The sequence below is a fragment of the Mchenga conophoros genome, linkage group LG1, assembly GCF_057382185.1.
Source record: "Mchenga conophoros isolate Kocher_MC1m ecotype Shallow Benthic linkage group LG1, M_conophoros_male_GT1.1, whole genome shotgun sequence".
NCBI lineage: Eukaryota > Metazoa > Chordata > Actinopteri > Cichliformes > Cichlidae > Mchenga > Mchenga conophoros.
Genome location: NC_140526.1, coordinates 6686095 through 6711485, shown reverse-complemented (window position 1 = coordinate 6711485; position 25391 = coordinate 6686095). Strand labels below are relative to the sequence as shown.

General features: G+C 40.2%; 2 protein-coding genes and 1 non-coding gene across 4 annotated transcripts; all 3 read right to left on the bottom strand.

The window, feature by feature from the left end:
- Positions 1 to 272: 272 nt before the first annotated feature.
- Positions 273 to 9024, bottom strand: lrp3 (low density lipoprotein receptor-related protein 3). Of its 2 annotated transcripts, XM_085292843.1 has the most exons (7): positions 8417 to 9024; positions 5318 to 5453; positions 5033 to 5238; positions 3756 to 4372; positions 3026 to 3498; positions 2719 to 2851; positions 273 to 2623 (listed from the first exon to the last, which is right to left on the bottom strand). In XM_085292843.1, exons 1-7 carry the CDS (start codon positions 8490 to 8492, stop codon positions 1811 to 1813), a joined length of 2454 nt encoding a protein of 817 aa, XP_085148969.1. In that variant the 5' UTR covers positions 8493 to 9024; the 3' UTR covers positions 273 to 1810. The 2 variants fall into 2 exon arrangements, with proteins under 2 accessions (XP_085148969.1, XP_085149055.1); XM_085292929.1 differs by lacking the exons at positions 5033 to 5238; positions 5318 to 5453.
- A 286-nt stretch (positions 9025 to 9310) lies between these two features.
- trnat-agu (transfer RNA threonine (anticodon AGU)) lies at positions 9311 to 9384 on the bottom strand. The gene has a single exon. It is a non-coding gene; the product is annotated as a tRNA-Thr (tRNA).
- Positions 9385 to 14191: 4807 nt separating this feature from the next.
- dnaja2a (DnaJ heat shock protein family (Hsp40) member A2a) lies at positions 14192 to 24121 on the bottom strand. The gene is made up of 9 exons (XM_085292734.1): positions 23956 to 24121; positions 22891 to 22950; positions 21337 to 21566; positions 21115 to 21195; positions 20858 to 20991; positions 20565 to 20761; positions 16667 to 16811; positions 16268 to 16395; positions 14192 to 15334 (listed from the first exon to the last, which is right to left on the bottom strand). The coding sequence occupies exons 1-9, from the start codon at positions 24031 to 24033 to the stop codon at positions 15146 to 15148; spliced, it is 1242 nt and encodes a 413-aa protein (XP_085148860.1). The 5' UTR covers positions 24034 to 24121; the 3' UTR covers positions 14192 to 15145.
- Positions 24122 to 25391: the final 1270 nt, after the last annotated feature.

The window sequence follows — 25391 nt, the reverse complement described above, 5'->3', positions numbered from 1 at the left end:
AGGTCTTTGCTTAAGCGTCCAGTATTAGAAAATTCCACAGCATAGATTTGAATTTCCACCAGAATAAACCAGCAGTCCAGACATCCACGGTGACCCAGTCATCGACTGGGATGAACAGTGAACAAACAGTATTTCCATGTGAAGCTCCTCTTTCCAAAGTTTCTTGGGCATTCACATACAGTCAGTGCACTGAATGGAGGTCAATGCAAACACTCATATACATATGTATATATGTATATATATATATATATATATATATATATAAAGTCGGGTTCATTTAAAAGGATGGACTTTGTTTAACAGGACAGGTTTGGTTTATTATGAAAAGGATGAGAGGCTTATATTAAACTGATCATACATGAAGATAAAAACTAAAGCTACAATTGATAAAAGTGAATAAATAAGTTCTTGATGTTTCTTAAAAGTGGTCAAAATGATGTCTGATGAATCAATACTGACACTGCACAAGTGTTAAAGGAAAAGTTGATATTTTTTCTGGGAGATAAGCTTCCAAATTCTCAATTATAAATATATACTATAGCTTGCACCTACTTAGCTTAGCACAAGGTTATAAAACAGAGGGGAAAACTAGCTTTAATGACTGCCTTCAGACAGAAACTATCCTAGCCTGCACTAGGGTAACCTAGACTACCAGGTGTGCTATTTTCATCAAACTCTCCACAGGAAAATATAAAAACCTATTAAAAAAAAAATCAAACCTTTTTCTGACACGGTTCAAAGCTGTATTTCAAGACATTTCTTACTGTCAACAAAACGCACAACAAGACCAAAATCAACCAGTGATATCTGTAATGGTCTGTTATTATGTAACCATGAAGAACAAATCCCTGAACAATCCCTGAATATTGAATATTGACTCTTCATGGAAATGTAGAGTCAATATTCAGCTCAATATTCCATCTATTTATCATCATATTTATCAATGTGTAAAATAAGATCTTATAAGGAAATTACAAAAATGTGTTAAATAATGAATAAATACATAAGAGTTTCAAACTCCTGCTTCCACGAGTGCACCTCGTGTGTTATTCTGTTCGATGTCCACGGCTTTGTCTGATTTCTCTCCTTACTGCTGTTATGTCTTTAAGAAGGTTGATGTGGACAAATCACAGGATTTGTTGCCAATATTTAAAAAAAAAAATTTAAAATTTCAGCAACAACATCCTTAATTGATGCACTCAGCTGTGACATATTAATGATGTCATAAAACAATAACAACTAACATAAACAATAAAAGGGAACAAGAATAGAGGATCGATCAGATCAATTTGTGTGTTCACTCATTAGGCTGTTATGGCTCACAGTATGTAGCGGTGCATAATGGCTTTGGGTAAAGACATAAAGGCTGTTTTGGCATTTCAGATACATTTTGCCAGTAGTGGGTTGTATTAGTACTTGTGGCCAAAACTGGATTTAATCTTTTGGAACAAATTCAGGGTAAATATCATAACGGGCTAATTGGGGCTATCTGTTTGCATTTAAATGAAGTAGTTAAGCTCTGGCATGAGCTTTAGAAAGCAATTTACAGGAAGAACGACTAATGCTGGTTTTACTCGTCTTAGGATAAGACTGCATGTGCATAATTGTTTGCAACTGCACATTTTATGCATTCAAATAATGAAATGGAGTGATATTTATTGAGTTTCATATTGTACCCCCTCCAAACAAAAGGCTGAAGTACAGGTTCTCACCTCTGACTCTGGTGGAGTCACATCTCAAGGACACTTTATCAGAACTGATATTGCAATTGCCAGCTCTCGACAGTGAGGAGAGCGTCATCCTAAACTTTTCAGCACAGCGTCTCCCTTCCTAAATCTCCTCCCTCTTCACTGATGCTTCTGCCGAACCTGCATAGGCTGCTTCTTGCCTCTGGTTTCATCTCATCCCTGCTTGGCACGTTCACAGTAAACTGGCTGTCACTGTCCTCTGGTTTCACAGAGGAAAATAAGGGCTCGGTGGGTGAAGTCACCTCTGAACCCTGTGGTTGAGGTTGAGTTGATGGTGTCTGGGAACTGCTGGGAAACACAGGGGGTGAAATAGGGGACAAAGGTCCTAAGGGGGAGTAACGTCTTAAGGAAACCCCCTTCAGGTTAACTGCAAGCTCCAGAACCAATTTTCTAGATGCCCGGGGTGGGCACAGGGGTACAGAGGCTTCCTGGGGGGAGAGAGGAAGTCCACTTTGTACTGAGGAGTCACTCTGGCAAGGAGTGGGAGGTGAAGACTCTGCAGCCCTGCTGCCATCTCTGCTGACAGGTGACAGGTCCTCTTCCTCCTCTGGACTGTCTACTGAATGAAAGGAGAGAGGCGATGCAGGGCTCTCCGGCAGGTCCACACCCACTACGTCAGACCCACCTGCAGACATGGCCCTGTTCTGAGGTCCCTGCTCCCCGACAGTCCGGTAGCTGTGAAGCCCTAGTGTGATCTGCGTGGGTCCAGGGGGATCCAGGAGTGGGGCGTGGCCTCTGCCTCGTCCTCCACTACGGAACAAGCGATTCCAAAGATGGCCTAGACGTCGTCTGGAAGAGGAGGAAGTGGAGCGGCGAGTTGAGTGACGCCTTATCTGCCTGCGCATTGCCAACCGAAGATTCTGTAACACTGAAGCCTGGATGACGGGGGATTAAAACAGAAACACGCTGAAGTTCATTTCTCTCTAAATGCAGCGTCGCCAGTGTCTGTTAGTGTGCGCGAATTTGTTACCTGGGTGGGATTGTATACAGGAAAATCTTCCACCGGAGGGATAAGACCCTGGGCTATTAACTGACCATATGAAGGAGGAGCCTCTCTCTGGACAAAGTCGGCCTCCATGCGAGTCATCTGCGTCTCAAAAGCTCTGTAAAGGAGTGAGGAAGGAAAAAACAGAGCAGGATTAGGGAAAAATCAGGAAAACTATTTGAAAACCCACAAAAATACTTTCACTTCTACAGTTTCTGGCAGCTGCAACAATCAACACCATCCCAGCGTTCCTCTGACTTAACATTCATTTAGTGGCAGAATGAGGGCCCACCTGTACTCTCGGTTCCTGAGGGAGTGCAGTTTAAGGGCACAGCCAAGAGCAATAACCAACAGGAGACTGCAGACCAGACTGCCGATCAGGGCAGCTGTGATCACTTTCCTGGGCACTGCTGCCAAGCAGTCCCTCTCATCGCTTCCATCTAAACAGTCCTCCTGGCCGTCACAGCGCCACGTCTCAAAGATACACAGGTTAGTCCCACAGTGGAAGTTTCCAGGTTGGCAATCGTAGCAGTTCTTCTCGTCCGACCCATCTGGACACCTCTTCTGGTTGTTGCAGCGTTCAGAGGCTGGGTAACACATTCCTGTACCACCCTCGCAGGGGAACTCTCCATCTGGACACATCGGACAGCCCTCCTCATCTCGACCAGATGGGCAGTGCCAGTAGCCGTCACAGCGCTGGCGTTCAGAGTAACAGCCCTGATCACTGCCGCAGGGACGCTCGCCAGGAAAACAGTAACCTTTCACCTGGTAGGATGGAGGAGAAATGCATCACTGTCTAGACACAGAAGGGACAACTTGTACTATACTTAACTGACTGTGTTTTCTGAACAAAAAGAGCAGTTACTGTTTCTAAATCAGTTACTTTGGATTAAAAAAGAAAAACACTGTAACTTTTGACAAATTAAAAGTTTTAAACAACTTTAAAAAAAGAGGTTGAAAGAATTTCAAAGGATAGATGAGAATAAACGATGAATGAAATGAACATTAGCCAACCTCAGTACCTGATATGTAGCATTGAAACCATGCCCCGGACTGTGAGGCTGGGCCATGTACAAAACGCTCATCTGTCCCCGGCTCGACTCCAACAGGGCGGGCCGCCTGTTGTTGTGATATGACAACACCTGTAACAGATGCTCCGCTCGCTGCAGCAGGCCGTCATAGACATGCAGCAAATCTCCAGGCCCCAGCTGCAGGTCCAGCTGCAGAACAATGGGCTTAGGGTCCTGAGTGTCCAACAACCAGGAGCATCTCAGCTCAGTGTCGCCGCTACGGTTCGCACGGAAAAAATCGGGAGAGGCAAACGAGCCATAAAAGTTCCCCAGACGTTTGCCACAAGTAGTGTCAGGGCAACCCAGTTCGTCACTTCCATCGTGGCAGTCCCGGGCTCCGTTGCAGCGCAGGCCCGCGGGCAGGCATCGGGTGGACTGGGCCTCGGTGCACGGCAGAGAGCCAAAGGGGCAGAGGCCCGGCTGCGCCTCAGTGGGAGTCGGCAAGCAGCTGCGTTCATCCGAGGCATCCCCACATTCATCCTGACCGTTGCACTTCCAGGAGCGAGGAAGACACTTCCCATTCCCACAGAGGAATTCATCTGACTGACAGCTGCTCTGACCTAGGTGACCTAAAAAAGAATATGTCTGGTTAGCTGCTAAAACATCACTTTTACCCCCCAAGAGATAGTTGCCAGTCTCATCTGTCTGCCATGTCCAACTGCAATCAATATCACAGGTTTTAGGCTTTTCTCAGCTTTTTAAAAAAAGACAAACCATAACAAAAAAAATGCATTAGTATTGTGGATGATCATATCAAAACAAACCAAGCAGTAACCCTGTGTAAACATACAAAACAGCTCTATTAATTCAACCCTCACAAAACTTTATTATGGCTTTATTAAATCTCTGTTTTAATGCTGCATCTTGACCTCTATGTTGTTATAACTGCTGTTACTGATGCATGCTCTGGTCTGCACAGAGATTCTGCTGCTACTTTACCCACCTCGTGTTTTCCACATATGCGCATAGAAGCATGGGGAGGTCCCAGAACAGATGCTTATGTTCAAATATAAAATACTGCAGGTGGCCCTGACGTAAATGTTATAAACATGATAATTCATTTTATTTTATTTTTTTTATTTATTTATTATTTTATTTCATTTTATTTAATAATGAGTTTGCAGTGGGTGTTGCTAATGGATTAAACTGTAGAGGTATTTCTAATATTTTCACGCACTCTGGTATGTTTATGGAGTGGATAAGCAATATGCAAATATTCTCCAGCTTACCTCTGATGTAAGAGAGTCGGAAGCCCTGGGCTTGCCCAGAGCTGTTGGCTTGAGAGTGGAAGAAGAGCCAAACACGCCCCCTGGTGGAGATGAAGGGCTGCGGCAGCACCGAGCCACATAGCCTGGATTCTCTCTTCCACGTAGGTGTCAGCAGGAGCCAGTCTCCCATGCATTTTCCTGACTCCGCCAGGTCGAAGTTACGGAAACTGGAGCATGGAACATGAGTTTAGGTGACTCGGTTATAGAAATATCATATGTATGCAGCGTATGTTTCAGGGACTCTACCTGATGGTAATAACTTCTCCTTGACCCCCCTGAATATGCCAGCTGCAGTTGACCCCAGCTGGGTAGTTTAAAGGCCAGGAAGGGCTGTAGATCACACCCCTCCGCTCTGTATGGATCTCCACCTGCTCGCTGCAGCCTGTCTCAAAAAAGACAGGGGGGATGGCAGCATACATATTAGGGAGGTCGGTCTGAATGCTCCTTGTGCACATCAGAACTAAGAACACGAACACTTGGCAGACATCGAGCATTACCAAAATGTTGGCTTCCACACTCTATAAACCGTTTTATCCTCATTCTTTTATTTGTGACCGCTACAAAAAACACTAAACGATTCACTGACAAGACAAATGACCTTAGTGCCATTGTGGGGAAGCTCCACGCTGATCAGATGGAGCTTTAAACAGAAGCAGCAGCCAAACTGGCAGCCAAGGCAACAGCATCTCCTGCTGCCATCACACCATTACTCCAGGGAGCAACACAAATGTGTGAGCAGGCCAGGAAAAGCTCCAGGACTAACACGCAAACCTCTGTGTGGTGTGCAGGCACTGAATCCTGTTGTTTTTCTAAGTAAAGGCGCAGCGATCAAGTTACCGGCATCATAATCTGCAACATAAATGTGGAATGGGAAGTATCTCATTTCATTCTTGTGCTGAAAGCAATAATATAGAGCAGGCGCATTAATCATCGCATTACTGCTTAATGCCACAGAAAGAATGAAACACATGCAAGGAAACGCTGTCTAACAAGCCTCTTAATTAACCAAAACCACAGAGACAGAACATTAGCTCAACTATGATCCAGCGCTGACACACAGCAGGGAGTCTGCTGCTTAGTGCTGTTTGTTTCTGGCTTACTTGATGAATCAGTAAAGTCAGCAGAGTGAAGCAGGGTGGCGGAGGGAGGAATCGTTTAAGTGCGGATATCGACTATCCACACTAACTTAGCACACACATAAATACCTACACATACTGGGCTGGACCAAGCTGCTACACAATGCTGTTGTTTGGTACAATGAATAAGAGAACTGAAGCACATTTTGACTGTTGTGTTTGTGTTTCATCTACTTTCAAACTCAGATGCTGGAAAAATCTGATCACAGAGAGAAAGAGAGAGAGAAAGAAAATTCACATTAACTCACTATTTTTGGTTTACCAACAGATGTAAAAAAATAAGATTTAGCTGCTGTTTTATGCTTAAACTACAGAACATGAACAGTTCACCAACAATAGTTGCTCAGGGAGCAAACCTTTTCTCTATGACATCCAGAGACTCCAAAATGCACTGCAGCCAAGAACAACTCCAGCTCAGACGCCAATAGAGTCATCAAAATATTAAAATAGTGTTTTATCAGTGAAAGGTGAATACACAAAACGTAACAACACAAGACACACTAATAGATAGTGGTGGGAAAACTACATCTATAGGTTTTGACGCTGCATTCACATTTAATGAAGATCAGCTGTAAAATGTTCCTTAAAGGAGATTATTATGTCGATCCCGTGGCTGATTATTAGCATCACGCTGGAATTATTAGATGTGAAAAAACTTCCCGTAGTTTTTTTTAGGAGCTACCTTGGGTTAGGTGATGTAAACCTCAGTGGTGCTGATAATATTTGTGTGTTTTTTAGCTTAACATATATCAAACCTGTAGTTTAATAGCTTTCAAACAAATGTAATGGAGTAAACCATGCCAAACTTTCACTGAAATGTGTATAAAGGGATATTAAGTTTTGTTTGTTTTTTTACAAAAACATTTGAAATTGCATTTATAGCTTTTAAGGCATGTAAATGTCCCTTTTTAATTTCCTGCTCTGATTACAGTGAAGCGTACCTGAGAGAAACAAGTGGATTAAGGTTGCACTTCAGCATTAAGCCCTTCAGTTTTTAATCTGCATTGTTCTCAAAAACCACACATAATCATGAGCTCAGGTAAAATGTGGAGATACTGAATGCAGTTGCAGCTTGTGTGTGTATTTGTGCATGCAACTTCAATCACCCTAGAACTTTATGTGTGAAAACATCAATTCTTTTTTTGACTTTTTGCTTTTTAAACCGCTTATCCGACTAGACTCGTGGACATCCTGGACAGGTTGCCAGCACAGGGGAACAGACAGCAACACAGGCTGGAGCACCAGGCATAAGGCTGGTGCTCCAGGCATAAGGCTGATGTGTCCAGTGTGCACACTGGACACATCAGCCAACCTCAAAGCTTGAAGGTTCCTGAGTTGGGATGGTGTGTTCCCCTTTAATCGTGCAAATCTCTTCTCTCCTCAGTCTCACATCACCCTGACTTAACATTCATGATCTTACCCTAACTACAACTTGTCTAACCCAAAAACCTAACCTGAACATATCCCTTTATCTTAATTTTTGAAGACCTGAATTATCTGGACTGGCTTTCTGTCCCCATAATGAAGACACAGTCCAGAACCCTCGACCCCACACAATGTTAACACCTGGATCACACACACACCTCCAAACTCTCACTCTGTGTCCCTTTAGCAGCCTTCCTCTTTATTTAAATGCCAATTAAGTGCAGTGTATGACAATGGAGGGGGGAGGAGGGGACCGTGGGGTTGACTGGCTGCAGAGAAGCAGTGATGTAATGCCGATAGCAGCAGTATCACATTTGCGAAAGCGCGTCCATGTTTCCACACTAACCGTGATCATTTACCCACCACAGATCAATAATCCCGCAGGTTTCTGCACAACGATAGCCTCTGTGCTCTCCCTCCATCCAATCAAAACAATGAAAACAAACCGTCTTCATCTATCAGATCACTTAATCAGAGACACACAGTAGTAGACAAAATAACACCCACTGCTGCTGCTCGGGTGTGAACACAGAGACGCTCCGCTCTGATAGTCACTGATGTAATCATAGTAGGAGCTTTGTAAATTACCGGATCTCCCGTAAAGATGCGAACACGGATCAAGAAATAGAAAAGCATGGCCACTTACATTTCACCGGGCAATGCGGATCACTTGTGCATGCCATCATGTGTTCGTGAACATCACAGGCAGAGCTTTCTAAACTAATTAGAACAAGCCTCCGTCTAAAACATCACAGCGGTGTAGAGACGCATTGTTGTTTCTCACCTGCACAGAGCAGAGCACAGCGGAGCCACAGCAGCCCGAGAAGAGGCAGCAGCAGGGGCAGTACCGTCAGTCCCATGGTCCGGCGGGGACCTCTGCTATTATCTCCCACACGCGTTTCGCTGTTCGCTCCACATCTGTGCGATCCACACTAGCTCCGGCATCTGCGTCCAGCCTGGACACAGCTAGAGCTCCTCCTTGCCGTGAAAAGGCATTGTGTCCTTCTTTTGCAGCGGTAGCCAAGACGCTACGATCAAGTTAGCTCCAACTAGCGATGCGGCTTCTTGTTACTCCCTTCAAAATAAAGGCTTCGTGGCAAACGTTAAGTTTTGCAGCATTATAAAACTAAACGTCTTATAGACTATAGTCTTAGATATAAAAATCAAGATTATATAGGGTTTGGATTTGTAGTTTAAAATTACAGTTGAGATGCAAAGCTAGAAATTTTTTGTTTTCTTGAAGACTACTTCCGCTCTAACTTTGGCTGACTCTACTCAGCTTTCCACATCTTAAATGAAAAAAAGTGGCTCACATAATTCTTAAGCCTTGTCCCCTCTTTCTCCAGATGAAACTTTATATATTGAACTGAAATACAGAATTACGTAGACGGCTTCTGGTAGGAAAGATACATAACAATCTTCTCCCTCTCGCCCGCTTGTGCTCTGATTCTTTTATGAGTATGCCCTTTCACTTTCGCCCTCGTGTGGTTAAACTCTTGTACTGCAAGTTGGACTTTAAAATAAATTATACAGTCCCTTTTAATTTAATAACGTATTTTGAGTTTCACATACACCTGGAAAAGTGTTTTGCTGAGAGAAAAGTACTATGTAAATGTAAAGTTATGACAAATGGTGCACACTGAACAACAAAAGAAACAACTGAAAAGAAAGAAATAAAAGGCACCGCTGGGATTCGAACCCAGGATCTCCTGTTTACTAGACAGGCGCTTTAACCAACTAAGCCACGGCGCCGCTGACGGAAACTGTCGAAAAGGGCATTTATGAATAGTGAAATACATGGGTCCAATGACGTCACTGCTATGTTCAGTGTATTACATGTATTCTCCTGTGAATGCGACGTGATATATAAAGTTGTCCCCTTTTATTTTTTTTATCTTATTTTTTAGGTACTAGAAAATACGAAGGGCTAAAATGTTATAATTAGCAGTACACCGTTAAGTTACATTTATCCAAATCAATCAACTAAAAGGAGAGATTAACGTGGCTTAGTCAAACGGAAGCATAAATATGAGATGACACTAAAGCATAACTTTAAAGTGTAAGAAACAGTGCAGTGCAGCAGTGTCTTCGGTGTGGATTCAGTATTGTAAGAGTACAGGGTTGAAATACACAGCACACTTAAGCGAAAAAGATGATAGTGTGTATTACAATTCCCTGTAGATTATTTCAAATTTAAGCAAAAATATTACGCTTTTGATTCCCATCAATAAGATTTTGCATAGAATGTCACGTATTTACTATTAACTAGTACATTTAGAACTAGAAAATGCATTTTCTGAAGAAACTGCAGTGTAAATGCTGATAGCTGAATGTTTTGAGCTGAAATGGCTGCTGAATGTTGTTAAAAATGTTGAATGAGCTGAAATAGGACGAAACATTCACCTGAAGGCTGAAGTGTTGAACTGTTGAAAGCTAAAGTTCACACAGATGAAGAAGTTTCAAAGTTGGAAAGTAGCTGAAGATGTTTAAAATGTAGATGAGAAAAAAACTGAATATTTGCGCTGTGTGTGTGCGCGCACATGTATGTGTGTGTTTCTGTGTGAGTGTATGTCTCTGTGTGTCTGTATTTCCTTGTGTGTTTGTCTGTCTCTCTCTCCCTGTGTGAGTGTATGTCTCTGTGTGTCTGTATTTCAGGGGTTTTGAAGCTGGCAAGTAGCCGAGCATGTTTAAAATGTACATTAGAAAATAAAGCATGAAACTTAAACTGGAACTGAATAAAAAAGTATAAAAGATATTGAAAAGATAAATACAAGCTGAATAGCTTGACTTCGTTTTAAAGTTTAAATGGTATCTGTGGGTCAACATATGTGGAAGTAGTTAGAGTTGAAAGACGAATAAGTTGAATGAGGATTTGAAGGGTCTCCCGATTGAAATACATTGTAAATTTTTGTTGAATAAAGTTGAATAATTAAAAAATATATATATAAAAGATACAGAGAAATGATCAAGAAAGACAAGAAGTTGACCCCAGCTGTCTTCCATGGGATGAACCCCTAGACCCTTACCTCAGCTCTCTTCCTTGGGGTGAACACGTACAACTAGAGGAGAAGCGCTTTGAAGAAATGCAGAATGAAAATCTCATGAACAGAGAAAAGATTATGTCCCTGAGGCAAGAAAATGAGTGAAAGAGTGCTGAATGAAAAAAAAAACAGTCCTACCAGCTTCAAGAAAAAGAAGGTATTATTGAGGAGAAACAATGGGCTCTGCAAGACAAAAAGAATCAGGAGCTCCAAGAAAAGCTTGATCAAGCTCTGGAAAAAAATAATGAAATCTTCCAAGAGAAAAAAAAAACAGGACATAGAGTTCAAAGAAAGAAATGGACAGCAAGCTTGAAGACATGAAGGAAAAATCCAGAGTGCTCCAAATAAAGCTCAATAAAACACTGCACAGACATAAAGTTTCTTCAAGAAAAGAACAACAGGACACACAACAGAAAGAAATGGATTGCAAACCTCAAGAGAAAGAGGAAAAATATAAAATGCACCAAATAACTCTTAGTGAAACTGCTGAAAAATCAAGAGATGCTTCAAGAGAAGAAGCAACAGGACATGAAACAGAAAGAAACGGATTGCAAGCTTCAGAACACAGAGAAACACAACGAAGGCTTGCAAGTAAAGCTTGATGAAGCTCTGGAAAAAATAAAGAAATCCACCAAGAGAAGAAACAACAGGACATCGAGCAGAGAGACATGCAGTCCAAACTCCAAGGCTGCAGGTAAAGCATAACAAAACATTGCACAAAAATCAACAGCTGCTCCAAGAGAGAAACCAACAAGAGATAAAACAGAAAGGAATGGACACCAAGCTTGAAGACATGGGGGAAAAAATCCAGAGTGCTTTAATTAAGGCTCGACAAAACACTGCACAGAAATAAAGATTTTCTTCGAGAAAAAGAACAACAGGACACACAACAGAAAGAAATGGATTGCAAACTTGAAGAGATGAGAAAAATACAAGGTGCTCCAAATAACTCTTGATGAAACACTGCTCAAAAATCAAGAAATACTTCAAGAGAAGGAGCATGAAACAGAAAGAAGAAAAACTTGTTCTTCAGAGGAAAAAACAAAACAAAAAGGAAGTACAAAACAACTGAACTGGAGGGAGAAAAGAAAAAGCCGGAAAAACAATGCTCAGAGATGCAGAGTAGCATCAATGAAATGCTGAGAAAAAACACAGAACTTCAGGAACTTTCTAACTACTTGAAGAACAAGAACACTAAAATCCAGGTGCAAAAGCAACAACAGAAAACACATGAAGCAGAATTAGAAGATGTGGAGAAAAGATGCAAGAAACTTGAGAAAGAAAATGCAGAAATAATCCATGAGTTGACAAACCTTATCCTTGAGAAAAAAAGTGCTCATGGAACAGTGCCTAAAAAAGAAGAAAAAATACTTTCACTTGTTCTGGAGGAGGGACACTGCTGCTCCTCACATGATGTAACATCGTCTTCCTCCACCTCTGTTCCATCTTAATTTTCACCGCTCCTCCCAGTTAACCTATATTAGTTCTTTTCAGAATATTCTAAGTTTTTTTAGTTGTTGTTCTAACTCTCTTATAAGTATGAGTCCACTCAATTCTATCAATTTAGTTTAGCCTGATGCAGTCCACCCAATGCTTTGACTCACTGCACAAAGTGACTGATTGTGAATGCCCAGTAACACTTCAAAGAGTTACCAATTTGTCAGGGTTTATTGCTATATTTCTTTTCTTAGGTATGTTGAAGCTTTCTTAAGTTCTTGTTGTAGCTGTTATTAGTTTGGGTCTAAGTTTCCTTGTATTTTGTTATTCATTGTTTAAGTCCATCTAGTCAATGGACGTTGATTTAAGCTAGCTGGACCAGTGAAACTGATCTTTCTAGTACAAAGAAGTTTACTACATGTTTAATGCTATAATATAACAAAAACAAGTGCAATGTCAACAGTATGAAGAAAGAAATCTGTCAGTCTGACATTTCGGGGGTTAAATTGTCATTATAAAACCAAGAGTGTAGTATAGTATAGTAAGTATAGTAGATGGTGAAATAAAATAAAAAAAGATTCTGTCTAATACATTGGTAAATAAGTATGAAAGGCCATGGGGCGGTCCTTATAAATAGGAAAAGGGGTAGGCTCAAATTTATGAAAATGCACCTATCCAAAGCAATCAACTGGATGCATTTTGAGTCTTTGACGGCCGTTTACACCCCCCGGGCCTTATGTTCGGCACCCTTTTACTAAGCACTTTAGGGTTTGCTTCTACAGTGAAGTAGCTAACTTCATCTTTGCCATAAATTAAAACTGACTTAGCACTAAAGAAAATTCCATCCTTTCCATAATGAAAAGTCAATGTGAAAATGCTGTCTAAGCTTGTCTTTAAACTTACATGATAACCATAAATAATAACGATTGTTTTTCACACTGACACAGCAAAATTGGAAATAAAATGATTTTGTTATTACTTATGTACTTGTTAAAATTAAAATAAAAGACTTTTACTAGATTGTCATTTTAACTTTCTTACATTTCCTACATACTCCACTATCCCCAAATTTGGGAAAACTGTAAAACAGATTTTTGTTTTCTGTTAATCTGCACCACACTGCAACACAAAACCCTTGCCTCCTTCGCTAGCATTACTACTATGACCACCAAAAAAAGAACTGTTTAAGGGCCCCCCGCTAATGGGTCAACAAGTGACTTCTTCAATATTATCACTATTTTGCATTGTTCCATATTTGTTTGATGGCTCATAACTTACTGCATTTTCCAATAGAATACAAATGTCAGGAGCCCTCTAAAACAAGCACTGATGAAGGAAATTCCTCAGTGACCTATCAGATACCAGCATTTACACAGGTTTTTCTGAACTCTAATAAAAGTTTGATGATTACAAAGAAGACGTAGCTGAGATTTGTTAAACACAAGGGTCATTGGCACAGGTAGGACATGATCCACACTAATTAAATAGCTTGGTTTTAGCTGTTTCACTCTTTAAATGACACTGAAAGGGCCGATAGATGCCCGATGTTCAGGTCACTAAGGGTTCCTCACATTGAAGTCAATAAACCACATCACAGGACACTTAAATGGCAACACTACTTAAATCAGCACCACTAACCAAAGCTACCAGCATGACCAGTTGAAATGTATATGCATGTATATATGCGTGCTTCTCAACCCATTCAACAGTTTACACTGTACACAAAAACTAATGGAAGAAGCAGTGATCAGCTGCCTCTTCAAGAACTACAGAGGTCACAGCATTGTAGTTTCATTGGCATGTCTTTCCACTCAGACTGCTTTTAGGACAGTGTGCGATCCCGTTCACTGATGACAGCTGAGGATGGAAATGTTTTTTGATTTAGTCATACAGTACCTCCAGAGAATAGTTGGCAGGATCCTTGGATTAGTTCTCGTCATTGACACATTGTGTATAGAAAGAACAACTTTTTTCCCTTAGTGAGCCATTTCAAAACTCTGATGGCTTCAACTTATTTCTAGCCTACTACTTCTGGTGGCAAAAAGAAAAACATTGCAAAAATCAATGTAACACACTACGAATGATATTTCAACAGTTTATTCAACAACTTCATAGACATTTCTTGAGAAGTGTGCTGCTTTATTGGATGTTTGACAAGTGCGGGAACCAAAGCTTTGTACATGCACATGGTCTCAGCACAGGTACAGACTATAGGTTTTTATTTATTTATTTATTTTTAAATCACACAGCCTTGAAATACAGCAGCTGATGAAGCTTACCAACAACCACTTCAGTGATATACACACTTAATGAAATTTCTGTTCGAATTAAAAAGTAAAGACAGGGGAAAAAAAACAAAAAAAAAAAAAAAACAAAAAAAAACAACAACAACACGTAAAAACCTAGAAAGAAACTAAAGCTGTAAAAATCAGAAAACAAATCCTACAAATGGCGCCGAGTCGACAAGTCCATGAATGCATAAGTCCGAGGATCTGCATGTCACGTTGCTCAGCTGCTTTGTCTTTGCACATTGGTTAGTCTTTTAAATTAATGTAAATACTATGAAAACAGAACCCATGTCACAAAGAAACATTCCTTATTACTGATCTTGAGCTCCAATTAGCAGGACACTGGACTATCAGCCATGACAGAGGAAGAGAAAGGTGGGTGGGTGAAGTCTGTATGAACAGAAGATCGTCATCCTAACATGGTGTTCACTGAGGCGACCACTTGTTTCATTACATCTTAAATATTTTATATGAATTTTTACCTAAAGTTGCTGTTTAAAGTGTCTAGATCTGTCTCTGGCTGCACCAGTGTTAGTTCCTCAGACAAAAATCAAAATGATTCAAGGGCACAATATTTCAAACAATCAACAACTTGTGCACGAGTCAGTGTGATTGTGATCTGTGTCTGAGGAGCTACTGAGCCTGACCTGCCTTTGTTTAGTCTGCAACTCATACATTTTCTCCCATCTAGCTCATGGGTTGTGTGTGTCTGTATGTGTATATGTCAGAGTGGGAAAGCGCATGAGATTACTGGTGGGCACACTGTACTCCCGAGCCGTGGTGGCTGCCCTCTTCGTCCGAGCTGTCATTGTAAGCCTCCCTGCGGTTACCAGATGACGAGCTCTGGCTGACGTCATAATCTTGCAGGTCGACCTCCTCCGTGTCTCCACTGATGATGGGTGGCTCTGACCGTGAGGGCAGCATGTCTTCCAGCTCCTTCACAGGGAAAACAATTTTCAAAATACAGCTTTAACAGGCAGCTTCATTGGGATTTCTAACCATTCTCTGGTGTCAGAAGGTTGTGGGGTCATGAGTGCACTGCTACAAGGAGAGAGAGAGCGAGAAGGGGTGCTGTCTCAGGAAGAAATTCACTTCCAGCCTCAGCCAGAAAGACAAGCGTGACAGAATTTAAGTACTTTCACATTCATCACAAGAAGGAATCAAATCGCTGAATGGAAGTCTGAATGAAATTAATATCTTCCCCCCCCTCTTTAAAACAACGACAACAAACAAACAGGTCATACTTTCTCTTCAGACCAAAACCAGATTATGTGACGGACTCTGAAGACATAGTAGAAAAAATCATTTGAGAAAACATGCACCTTGGGTTTCTCCCCACTAACCGTACACATATAAATTGCTTTCCACCCAAGAAAAACAGCAGTCCTACATGTGAACATGTTACAGGTCAGACAGCTAACTCACTGCTGAGCTGTCTGAAAATCATGTATATTTTTCAAGTTAAAGCAGCTGTTGTTCAAAGTAAGGTGTGCTGTGGCCTTTCTCCATCAACACTGCTGCCAATATTTCCCTTTTTCCTTGCTTGTTTCAAAGCTGCTAATAAAAGAGCAAATCTATTTACTGCCTCCGTGTGCTGCCATCACTGATGCCCCCTCAGAGGCCTGATGGGCAAGTCTGATTTAAATAATATATTTGAACTCAACTGTAAATGACTCGCTGACTTAAGTCTGTTTGGAATATAGTTTTAATGTCTTAATCTAATTATATGGAGGAAAAAAAATTGCCTATGAAGGACAGTTTTGTAATTACTTCTAAGTACGAAGAATGAGCTTTGGTCTTTGTCTATAATGAGACAAATCAAAATTAGAAGATTAAAGACAGTAAATTAAAAGCACAAATCTGTCATACCCCAAGTTTCTCAGGGCTGATCCAATTGTTGTCAGGAAACTGGACATCAAACTTGATATAAAGATCTCCTTTCTCGAAAGGGTTTCGGTACTGTGGCATGCCTTCTCCCCGCACCATCCTGACAGAGCCTAGAAAAGAGTGCCGTTTGTTTAAAATTAGACTTAATCACATTTTTCTAAACAGTATTTCCAGCACTGGGGATTTAGGGTAAACCCACCCCCCAGTGTTAGTGTGAAGAACATCTTTACAATGATAGAAACTCTCTGCCAATAAAGCCCAAAGCTGGACACCTGCTAGGCTAATACACTTATCTGGCAACCACGTCAGAGCTTTGAATAATGATGCAGTCTGTTCCTGACAAATTCAGTAAGAAAAGCAATGTTAAAAATGGATGTTTACCTGGTTCAATGACTTTGCCAGCAGGGTACTTAACAACAATTTGTCTTCCATCTAAATGTTTCAACATAAACTGGAAACCACACAGCGCCTCCACCAGCCCAATCTTGTGGTTCATGAAGAGGTCATTGCCATCTCGTCTATATGTCTGAAAATAGAGAGAGATTGTTAGTAATATCTGTTAATAGATGAAATCGTCACAGTTCTAACAGATTTAAAAACAAACAAACAAAGCATCATTTCCTGATATACCAAATATGACAGTGTGGGAAAGCATGTCACTGTATATCATTACCTTTGAATAAAGCTGGGGCTAAAGCAGAAGTTAGTCAATTTTAGGGGGAAAAAAAAAAGTTTTTTTTATTCCAATAATCCAAAGAGTTCTCATCGCTGAAGCCTATTCTCTCATAAAAACCACATTAAACACGGTAACAGATAATTGTCAGAACAAATTGCTTTTGTCTGTGACTGATAGCCTTTTAAAGTGGTCAGAATCATTTTCTCTGACAGTGTCTTTTGAGCTCGTCATCTGTGACAGCTATAATTGACTGTGTGACAATGCTTCTTCATGGTGTAATTTGGCAGTCAAGACATTGGGGGAGGCTATGAACTTGGAGTTTTGTAACATTTCTTTCTTATGTTGCAGTAAAATGCGTTACACAACAGCTTTAAGAACTCCTGCACACTAAACTGACAGGCAAATAAATATCTTATCAAAAGGCTAGAATTAACAAGACAAACATCAACCCATAATGGAACACTCAGTAGAGGCCTTGTACTTTAAATTCACTGTTCCACAAGCTAGCTTTTTTGGCACTGTAATGCTTTGTCAATTTTAATTATTTTTTATTAATTATTAGAAAACAATTAAGTTCGCACCATCACATTTTTGTAAACTGTATTGTATCCGAACACTAAACACCTCTGCCTTAGAGCATTTGTTAGAAATCAATAGTACAAACAAGTATAGCACAAAAAAGTTACTAATTTACTCAATAGGATGCTGTCAGAATGTATTCCTGTATACACAGACAAGTAGTTTTTTAATGCCTCTTAAATACTTTTTATTGTACTACTTCAAATGATTTTCAGACCTTTTGATATAGTGCCATTTCATAAAGAGTACTGATGTTCCATGATCAGTGTTTTATGTGTTGTTGCTGCTGGCTGTACCAACTCATTATGCTACAGATGTCTATGAATGACATATTTTGACATTAAAGATAGACATCCTGTGGGAGAAGGAGCCAGAGGCACTCCTGAAGCTCTGGGTGGTGTTCTAGTTAAGCCAAAACCATCCACAACCCATTTCCTTTAACATTTACCAGGGTCTTTATTTACCTCAGCCGAGTAAGGTAAGTGGCTTGCATATTTCTGAATTTGGCACCATTACGACAAATAAGCTTCATTACGATTTGTCTGTTTTATTAAAATTACAACATTTAGTTGAATTGCTCTTGAAAAAAAGATCAGCATCACAAGATTGATTAGCCTATCAATCCACCACTCATGATGTCAATATAACTTTATTTCATGAGAGGACACCCATCACTTTTTGGCATCCAGCTACAAGCGTTGTTAATGCAAACCAGGAACTCAACACTTCAACCATGTAGAATCATAAGCGCTGATTTTTCAGTGAACAGAAACACTCCTTTTCTTCATTTCCAGGAACACTGTGTTCAGCTACTACACAAAATCCTTTTTCCTTTGGTCCACTGTGTGGCTGCAATCACAGCATTGTAAGATGCCGAAAGATGAACCCTTAGGCTGGGGAGCCCACGGCACACCCATCTTTCGCCATCTTACAATGCTGTAATTGCAGCCATTCCCCAACTCTCTGTGAATGGTACTCATGGCCATTGATCAGTGGTCTTTGATCAGTGGTAATGAGAATTTGCATCCTTCAGTGGGCTGGTTTCAGTCATTATGCAAATGTACGGTTTATAAGATTGGGGAAACCTGCAGTCAGCTGAGACTGAAGAAGTCACTTGGATGAGTGACGAAACATTTCTCCCACAAAACGCTACGTCCAGATGAACAGAATCAACTTTTTGGAGATTTACTTTCCTGGATGATTGAGAATGCATCAAGACGTTTTGCTACCAAAGAAATTCAACATTAAGGCATAATACGATTTAATTATAAAAACTCAATAATGTATAATGTTTTCCTTCTTATATGCACTGAAATACAGACTTTTTTTCCCTGTTAGAATTTTCCGTGATACAATTTAAGATTTTCTTACTTTATTTCTTGAATTATTGCAAACAGAGGGGGTGTTTTAAATCAGTAGCTTACTCATGAATCATAAACTCACGAACAACAGCTGTATATATTCCACAGCAGGTGCACCATTTAGCCCACAATCAAACACTATATAACACATGACTTAGGCTTTTGAGTGCTCAAAGTGCTAAAACAATTATTTAAATCTCGTATTGCATAAGGAGGGGTGCCTCAACACATAAGAAATTATTTGACATGATATCTGATCAAGACAATTGCAGCTTTTATGAGAGATAAAATTAATTAAAAACTATCAACCTTAGTAATGTTGCATTTTAGGCTCTGACAGCTCACAAAACTATGACTGATACAGAAATCATATTTTTCTAATCTGTATCAGTTTCACCCATATTCTATCGCGATATTTCATTTTCTTATCGTTGCCCGACATTATACCGGTATTACCGTGAACGGTATGATATGGCCCAGCCCTACCTAAGACCCATAAAATTATTATCCATCAGCGCTGCAGGAGGTTGGCATGTTAGTATGAAAGTTAGGTGAAGCATAATGCCATAGACAGAGAAACAATGACCAGGTCGTCCATCTACTACACTAAGTGAATTTACTAGAGCAAACTGAAAATGCTATAGATTGCCCCCCAAATGCCTTCCAAACTGTATGCAACGCTCCAAGTTACCACAATGCTCACAGATGTACCCAGGTTGTATGCAAAAAGTGCATTGTTAAACCACATCAGGTGGGATGGGAGGGGGTAAAAACCCAAGCATCATAATTAAAAATGAAATCATGAAACGTTACCTACAACGTTATGTTGTAGGGAAAAAAAAATAAAAAAAAAAATAATAGGGTCCTGGTTATGACGTAAGGTACGACACAGATCTAACACAGAAGCATAATTCACCTGTTAGAATGACTTATTCACCTTACGTGTCTGTCTGGACTGTGGGAGGAAGCTTGAGTTCCCACAGGCAGAACATGCCAACTCCATGCAGAAACACCCCAGGGAATGATAATACTAACCTCTACACCAGCCTGACACTCTGCTGCTATAACACTCATTCCAAAATGTTAAAATCTGCTCCTAGATAAATATCCTCTGTGTTAAAATAATTAAAGATTAAAACTAAACATTTATAAACACGCCAAAACTAACCAAATTTATTTAAAAAACACCCTGAAATCAAAACAAAAATCAAAATGTAATTAAAACTTATTTAAAAAAAATTGAAATATACAAATTCTGCATGACTAACTCCAACGTCTCTGAGATTTTATTTCCACTTCTTTGATGCTTATTTAAGTTGTGCGTAAATTCGTCACCTCTGCACACCCACACATGTACTGTGTTATACTGTGTTATACATACATTTTACGAACCAGCTGAGACTATGAGATTTTGGCCATTAGTGAAAACAGAATCAACAGTTTGACATCAAAAGAATACAACAGGAAGCTTTGGTCAGGTGTGAGGAGCTGGATTAGAAGAAGTTCACCTTTTTATGGGAGTGAAGTAATTAGCAACTGACATACAAAAAACACAAAAGGAGAATAGACTGCTCAAAATAATGTTAAAACCATCACCTCCTATTACAGAGTATGCATGGGTTACGAGGGAAAGGATAACATGAATCAGACTCCCCCCATGTACCTCGTGCTCTTTTTCTTGCAGGACAAGAACTATATCCCCAGGTTCAACGCCAGGTGCCTGGTCAGCTTCTCCTCCAAAGGTAATTTTCTGGCCATGCTTCATGCCTTTGTCCACATGCACCTCCAGAATCTTCACCTCCTTCACGACTTTCTTGCCCTCGCATTTTTTACAGCGGTCTTTCTCACTGATCACCTCACCTGGGGCAGATTAAATAAAACACAGGATCAGAGATCTGTGCAGATCAATAAAACACGCAAGTGCTTAGTCATGGTTTACATCACTGTGGCACTTACCCTCTCCATTACAATCAGTACACACTGACTGCATCTGTTGGACCATACCCGGGGCCAGCTGTCTGATCATGATGCGCATGCCACGCCCCCTACACGCCGTACACTTTTGTACAGCACCCGTCTTGCCTCCCTGCCTGTATGCACACAAAGCCACAGATGGATTTGTTGTAATAACCAACAAATATCCCAGGATTAAAACTGTTAATATCTAAACTATCAAGCAGAAATAACAGCAAGATGTTGGTTATACTACTCACCCATTGCAAGTGCTACAGAGTACATTCTTGCTAAGTTGTAGTTTAGTTGTTTTTCCATTGTAAAGGTCCTCCAGTGAAACCCTACAGAAAAAAAACATGATATCAACTGATGCAAGATAAAATAGTTGTGCTGCACATCAAGAGCAATTTTAATTAATTGCAAACACAAAAACATTAAATCAATTTAATGTAGTACATCTGAGTTTCCAAGCTAGGTCTTACTTGAGTGGATGGACCATGTCTTCTCCTCTCCTCCGACCTCCATTCCTGGATCGACTGCTCTGTCCACCCATGAAGCCAAAGAGTCCACCTCCAAAGATGTGGGAGAAGATATCGTCCATCCCTGGGCCACCCCCGCCACCTTCCCGCAAGCCTTGTTCTCCATAGCGATCATAAAGTTCTTTCTTTTCAGGGTTAGTTAGCACCTCATAGGCAAAGCTGATTTCTTTGAACTACATTTTGAGAAGACCAGAAACGGAGACAAGACAAAAAATAAAATAAAATTAACTGGACGAAGGGAACGGCCTGTTTCAAAATGGCTTTTGGGATTTGACAAAACAATTAACTGACCCACTTAGATCCAGCCACACATACAGTCTGGGGTTCATTTTAGAACCATTAAATAAAAATGTGTCTTAAGCTTATGGAAAGCAGACACCAATCAACTAAACTGGTGAAAAATAAATAACACTTGGGATTTTCCTTTGGCTCCATCTAAAACACCCGAGGGGGACAGAAGTCTTGGGTACAATTTCAGCTCTCCAAAACATAAGACTTCAGAGCAAATTGATTACCTGTCAAAACAGTAACTCAAAGTTTCAACTGACCTATACAAACTTTACCAACACTCTTAGGTCTCCAATAAAAAAAAAAATTAGAAAGAAAACTAATAGTTAAAAAGAACAACATCTAGCTTCCATTTGCTTTGAAGATAAAATGTGACGTTCAGCATGAGTTACAAGTTAATCTCACAGCCAGTGTAAAGGATATTCTCGGTAGGACACACCATTTCCAAAACTCAAATGCTTTCATTATTATGAACACTGCCTCCAGGCTTAAGACTCTAAAGTTGCCATTTTCCTGTTGGCAACAATTTCCTGCTGAGAAAATCTCTCACTGCCATATTGGGGATGATGAAAGAGAGGCTTGTAATTCTCCCCCCCCCCCCACACCTTTCAATAAACATTCCAAAATCTACATTAGAAACTAATGCGAATGTTAAGCACAGCTGTGGAAAGGGCTCTTCCAACTTCAGCTCAATGTTCAATAACAATTTAAACCCTTAATGAAATGTAAAGGCTTAAAGCGAAATCACCACAAAGCAAAAGTAAAACGGGAAGTAACTCCTGTCATAACAGGACTGAAAGATACATTAAAGCTTCAGATACACAAAATACTAGGCACATCTCTATGAGAGAACATGTTCTCTATGTTTAAAATGTTTTACTTAAACATTTTAAACTATTTTTCTTCTTTAGTTATACATAACACTGATAGCAACACATTGCACTTTATCCAAAGGACTAATTTTAATAAACATCCAAAAAACAAAAGAAAGAAAATCTGCAAATCAATAAACGAAACAGAGTAATTAAGTACACATACATTAGAATTTGGTGCATAAAATGAAAACAGACTTTTTAGCTTTTTATTGTTTTCCCAATCACGTTTTTTAATTTCAAACATAATTAAAACAAACATAATCGCATAACTCATCTGGACATATGATGACCAGCTCCACTGTAAACCAGGTGGAGGCTGCCACGGAGGAGTTACCTTATCTCCAGAATTAGGGTTCTTGTCGGGATGATATTCTTTTGCGAGTTTCCGGTATGCCTAGACAATAACAAAAAACAGAGATAACTCCATTAGCTAGCAAGTTTTACATTGGGCATGCGTTGTTTACGGGAAACTTGCGTCGACATGACTCCAACACACATGAAGGAAGCTTATCTACGGTTTACGCAATCACACGTGCCTCCCTCCCCGAACAAACCTGGCCGGCCACGCACTTTCTGTCTCGGCTTTAAAAAAATCATTTTCTCCCAACAATAATCCATAACTGGTTTAGTAGCGACGACTGCTATTCACCATTTCCACGCACCCATCCCCGGGAATTACCCTTTAGTGAAAAAAGGCAACTCAAAATGTCTGACAATTTCAGTGCTAACGCTTCTAAGCTAATTAGCATATCTTCTCGCCAAGCACGGACGGGGTAACGATAACGTTTAAGATGAAAATATGACAGCGTAATAAAGTTATCCGATAATGTGCTAATAAACAAGAGGTCGGTGAACATCAATTTAGTCTAGTCTAGCATGGCCAGTTAAAAAAAAAACATCACACGCCGGTTGGGAGAAAAAAAACCCAACCAAATTTAAATAAAAAAACAAAACCGCTGAATAAATATCAAACTTGGATTCTTCGGCTCATTTTGATCACTACGTGTTAGGAATCTATTTCCACCGTTTGTCAAACACAAAATCAAGGACTAGTTTGGCTGGTTTCGCGACAAACACTTAAGCTAAAGCTAGCGTGAGGTCAATCGTTTGACGCGTACGAGCTAGCCTTGGTTTCGGTTGACCTTTTTCACATTAACAAATTGAAAAACATACGTTTTCCTAGTCGATCGTAGCTAAACTGTGAAAGAAAAATAAAACATTTATTGAACTCATAAACGACACAGCCCGACTGTCACATGAATATCCAGGCCGGTCAGCCTGATTCACTGCTAATGTTAGTTAGCTTCGCATAGCAACGCATTTCCTGATTGAGGCACTTTTAAGACTTTGAAGCTTAAACGCAATATATAATCCCGCAAATTATCTCCCGTGTATTTACCTTTTTCAGCTCATTTTCAGTTGCAGACGGAGACACTCCGAGGATGTCGTACAATTTCGTGTCGACAACATTCGACATGGTGTTGCTGTTGATGTTGCTTCGACAGGAGCTGGATGGACAAAGAGAGAAGGAGCCGGTGGAAAATGTTTGGCTCGCCTCGTGTCTCCATTTCCGGAAAGTCAGACCCGCCGCGTGTCCGCTGGTGCCCCCTGGCGTGGATGTGCTTGATGACTGATGAGCTTACACACGAGAGTAAACACTCGATTTCCTTTTCATTTTTCTTCTTCTCTTATTTATTCATTCATTCATTTATTTATTTTAGCAAATATTAATCATTTAATTAAAGTTAATTTAGACAAAGCTTGAACAATTTCTTGCCATTTTATAACTGGCCCTATAGTTACACCTTCACATATAAAAGTTTAAACTCAGTTTATGAGCTCAAACTGCCATCCTGTTTTTACAGTCTGTTAATGAAAAGCGAACTTTCTGTTTCTCTTTATGCTCACTGAATCTTCTTCTTTTGGCCGCTCCCTTTAGGGATCACCACAGCAGATCATCTGCCCCCATGTCACCCTCTTCATAGCATCCTCCTCTGTCACATCAGTCTTCCGTATGTCATCCTCCACTATATCCATAAACGTTATCTGTTTTCATCCCGCCTGGCAGCTCCATCTTTAACATCCTTTGTCCAGTATATCCACTATCCTTCCTCTGCACATGTCCAAAATATCTCAGCCTTGGTTCTCTAATTTGTCTCGAAAGCATTGGACTTGAGGTCCCTCTGATATACTCATTTATAAATAAATCTGAGAATCTTTCAATTCTGCCACTTCAGCTCGATCTCCTGTTTTTTGTCAGTGACACCATCTCCAAGCAATCCATCATAGCAGGTTTTACTTTGTAAACCTTCCATTTCCCTCTTGCTAATATCCTTCTGTCACACCTCATACTCATCTCCACCCACTCCACCCTGCCTGCAGTCTCTTCTTCAGCTCTCTGTTGCTTTGGATGGTTGATCCCAGGTATTTATCCACCTTGACTACCTCCACTCCTTGCAGACAAATTATGGTTGATTTATTATTGGGCCCTTTTATTTATTATGGAATACATTGTTTTTGAATGGTTGCATCTTAGTACAATCCAAACCATGTGATTATCGCACACTCACAACATGGGAATATAATCTTGTACTTGACCACATTAGCACTGCAGATATTTGCAATTTATTTTAATTCGTTTTAAACCCGATGCTAATTTAAGATGTCGGTCACGATTTAGAGTGGCATTGAGTTTGTTATGCCTGCACAGAAATTCAATTTTGAAGTCAGTTAATGAATTCAACCTAATAGCGAGTGTCTCAATAATTAAGATCTCTCCACGTCTAACTTGTCTTCATTTTTCATGTCAAAGATCCATTACTGTTGTGGCATATT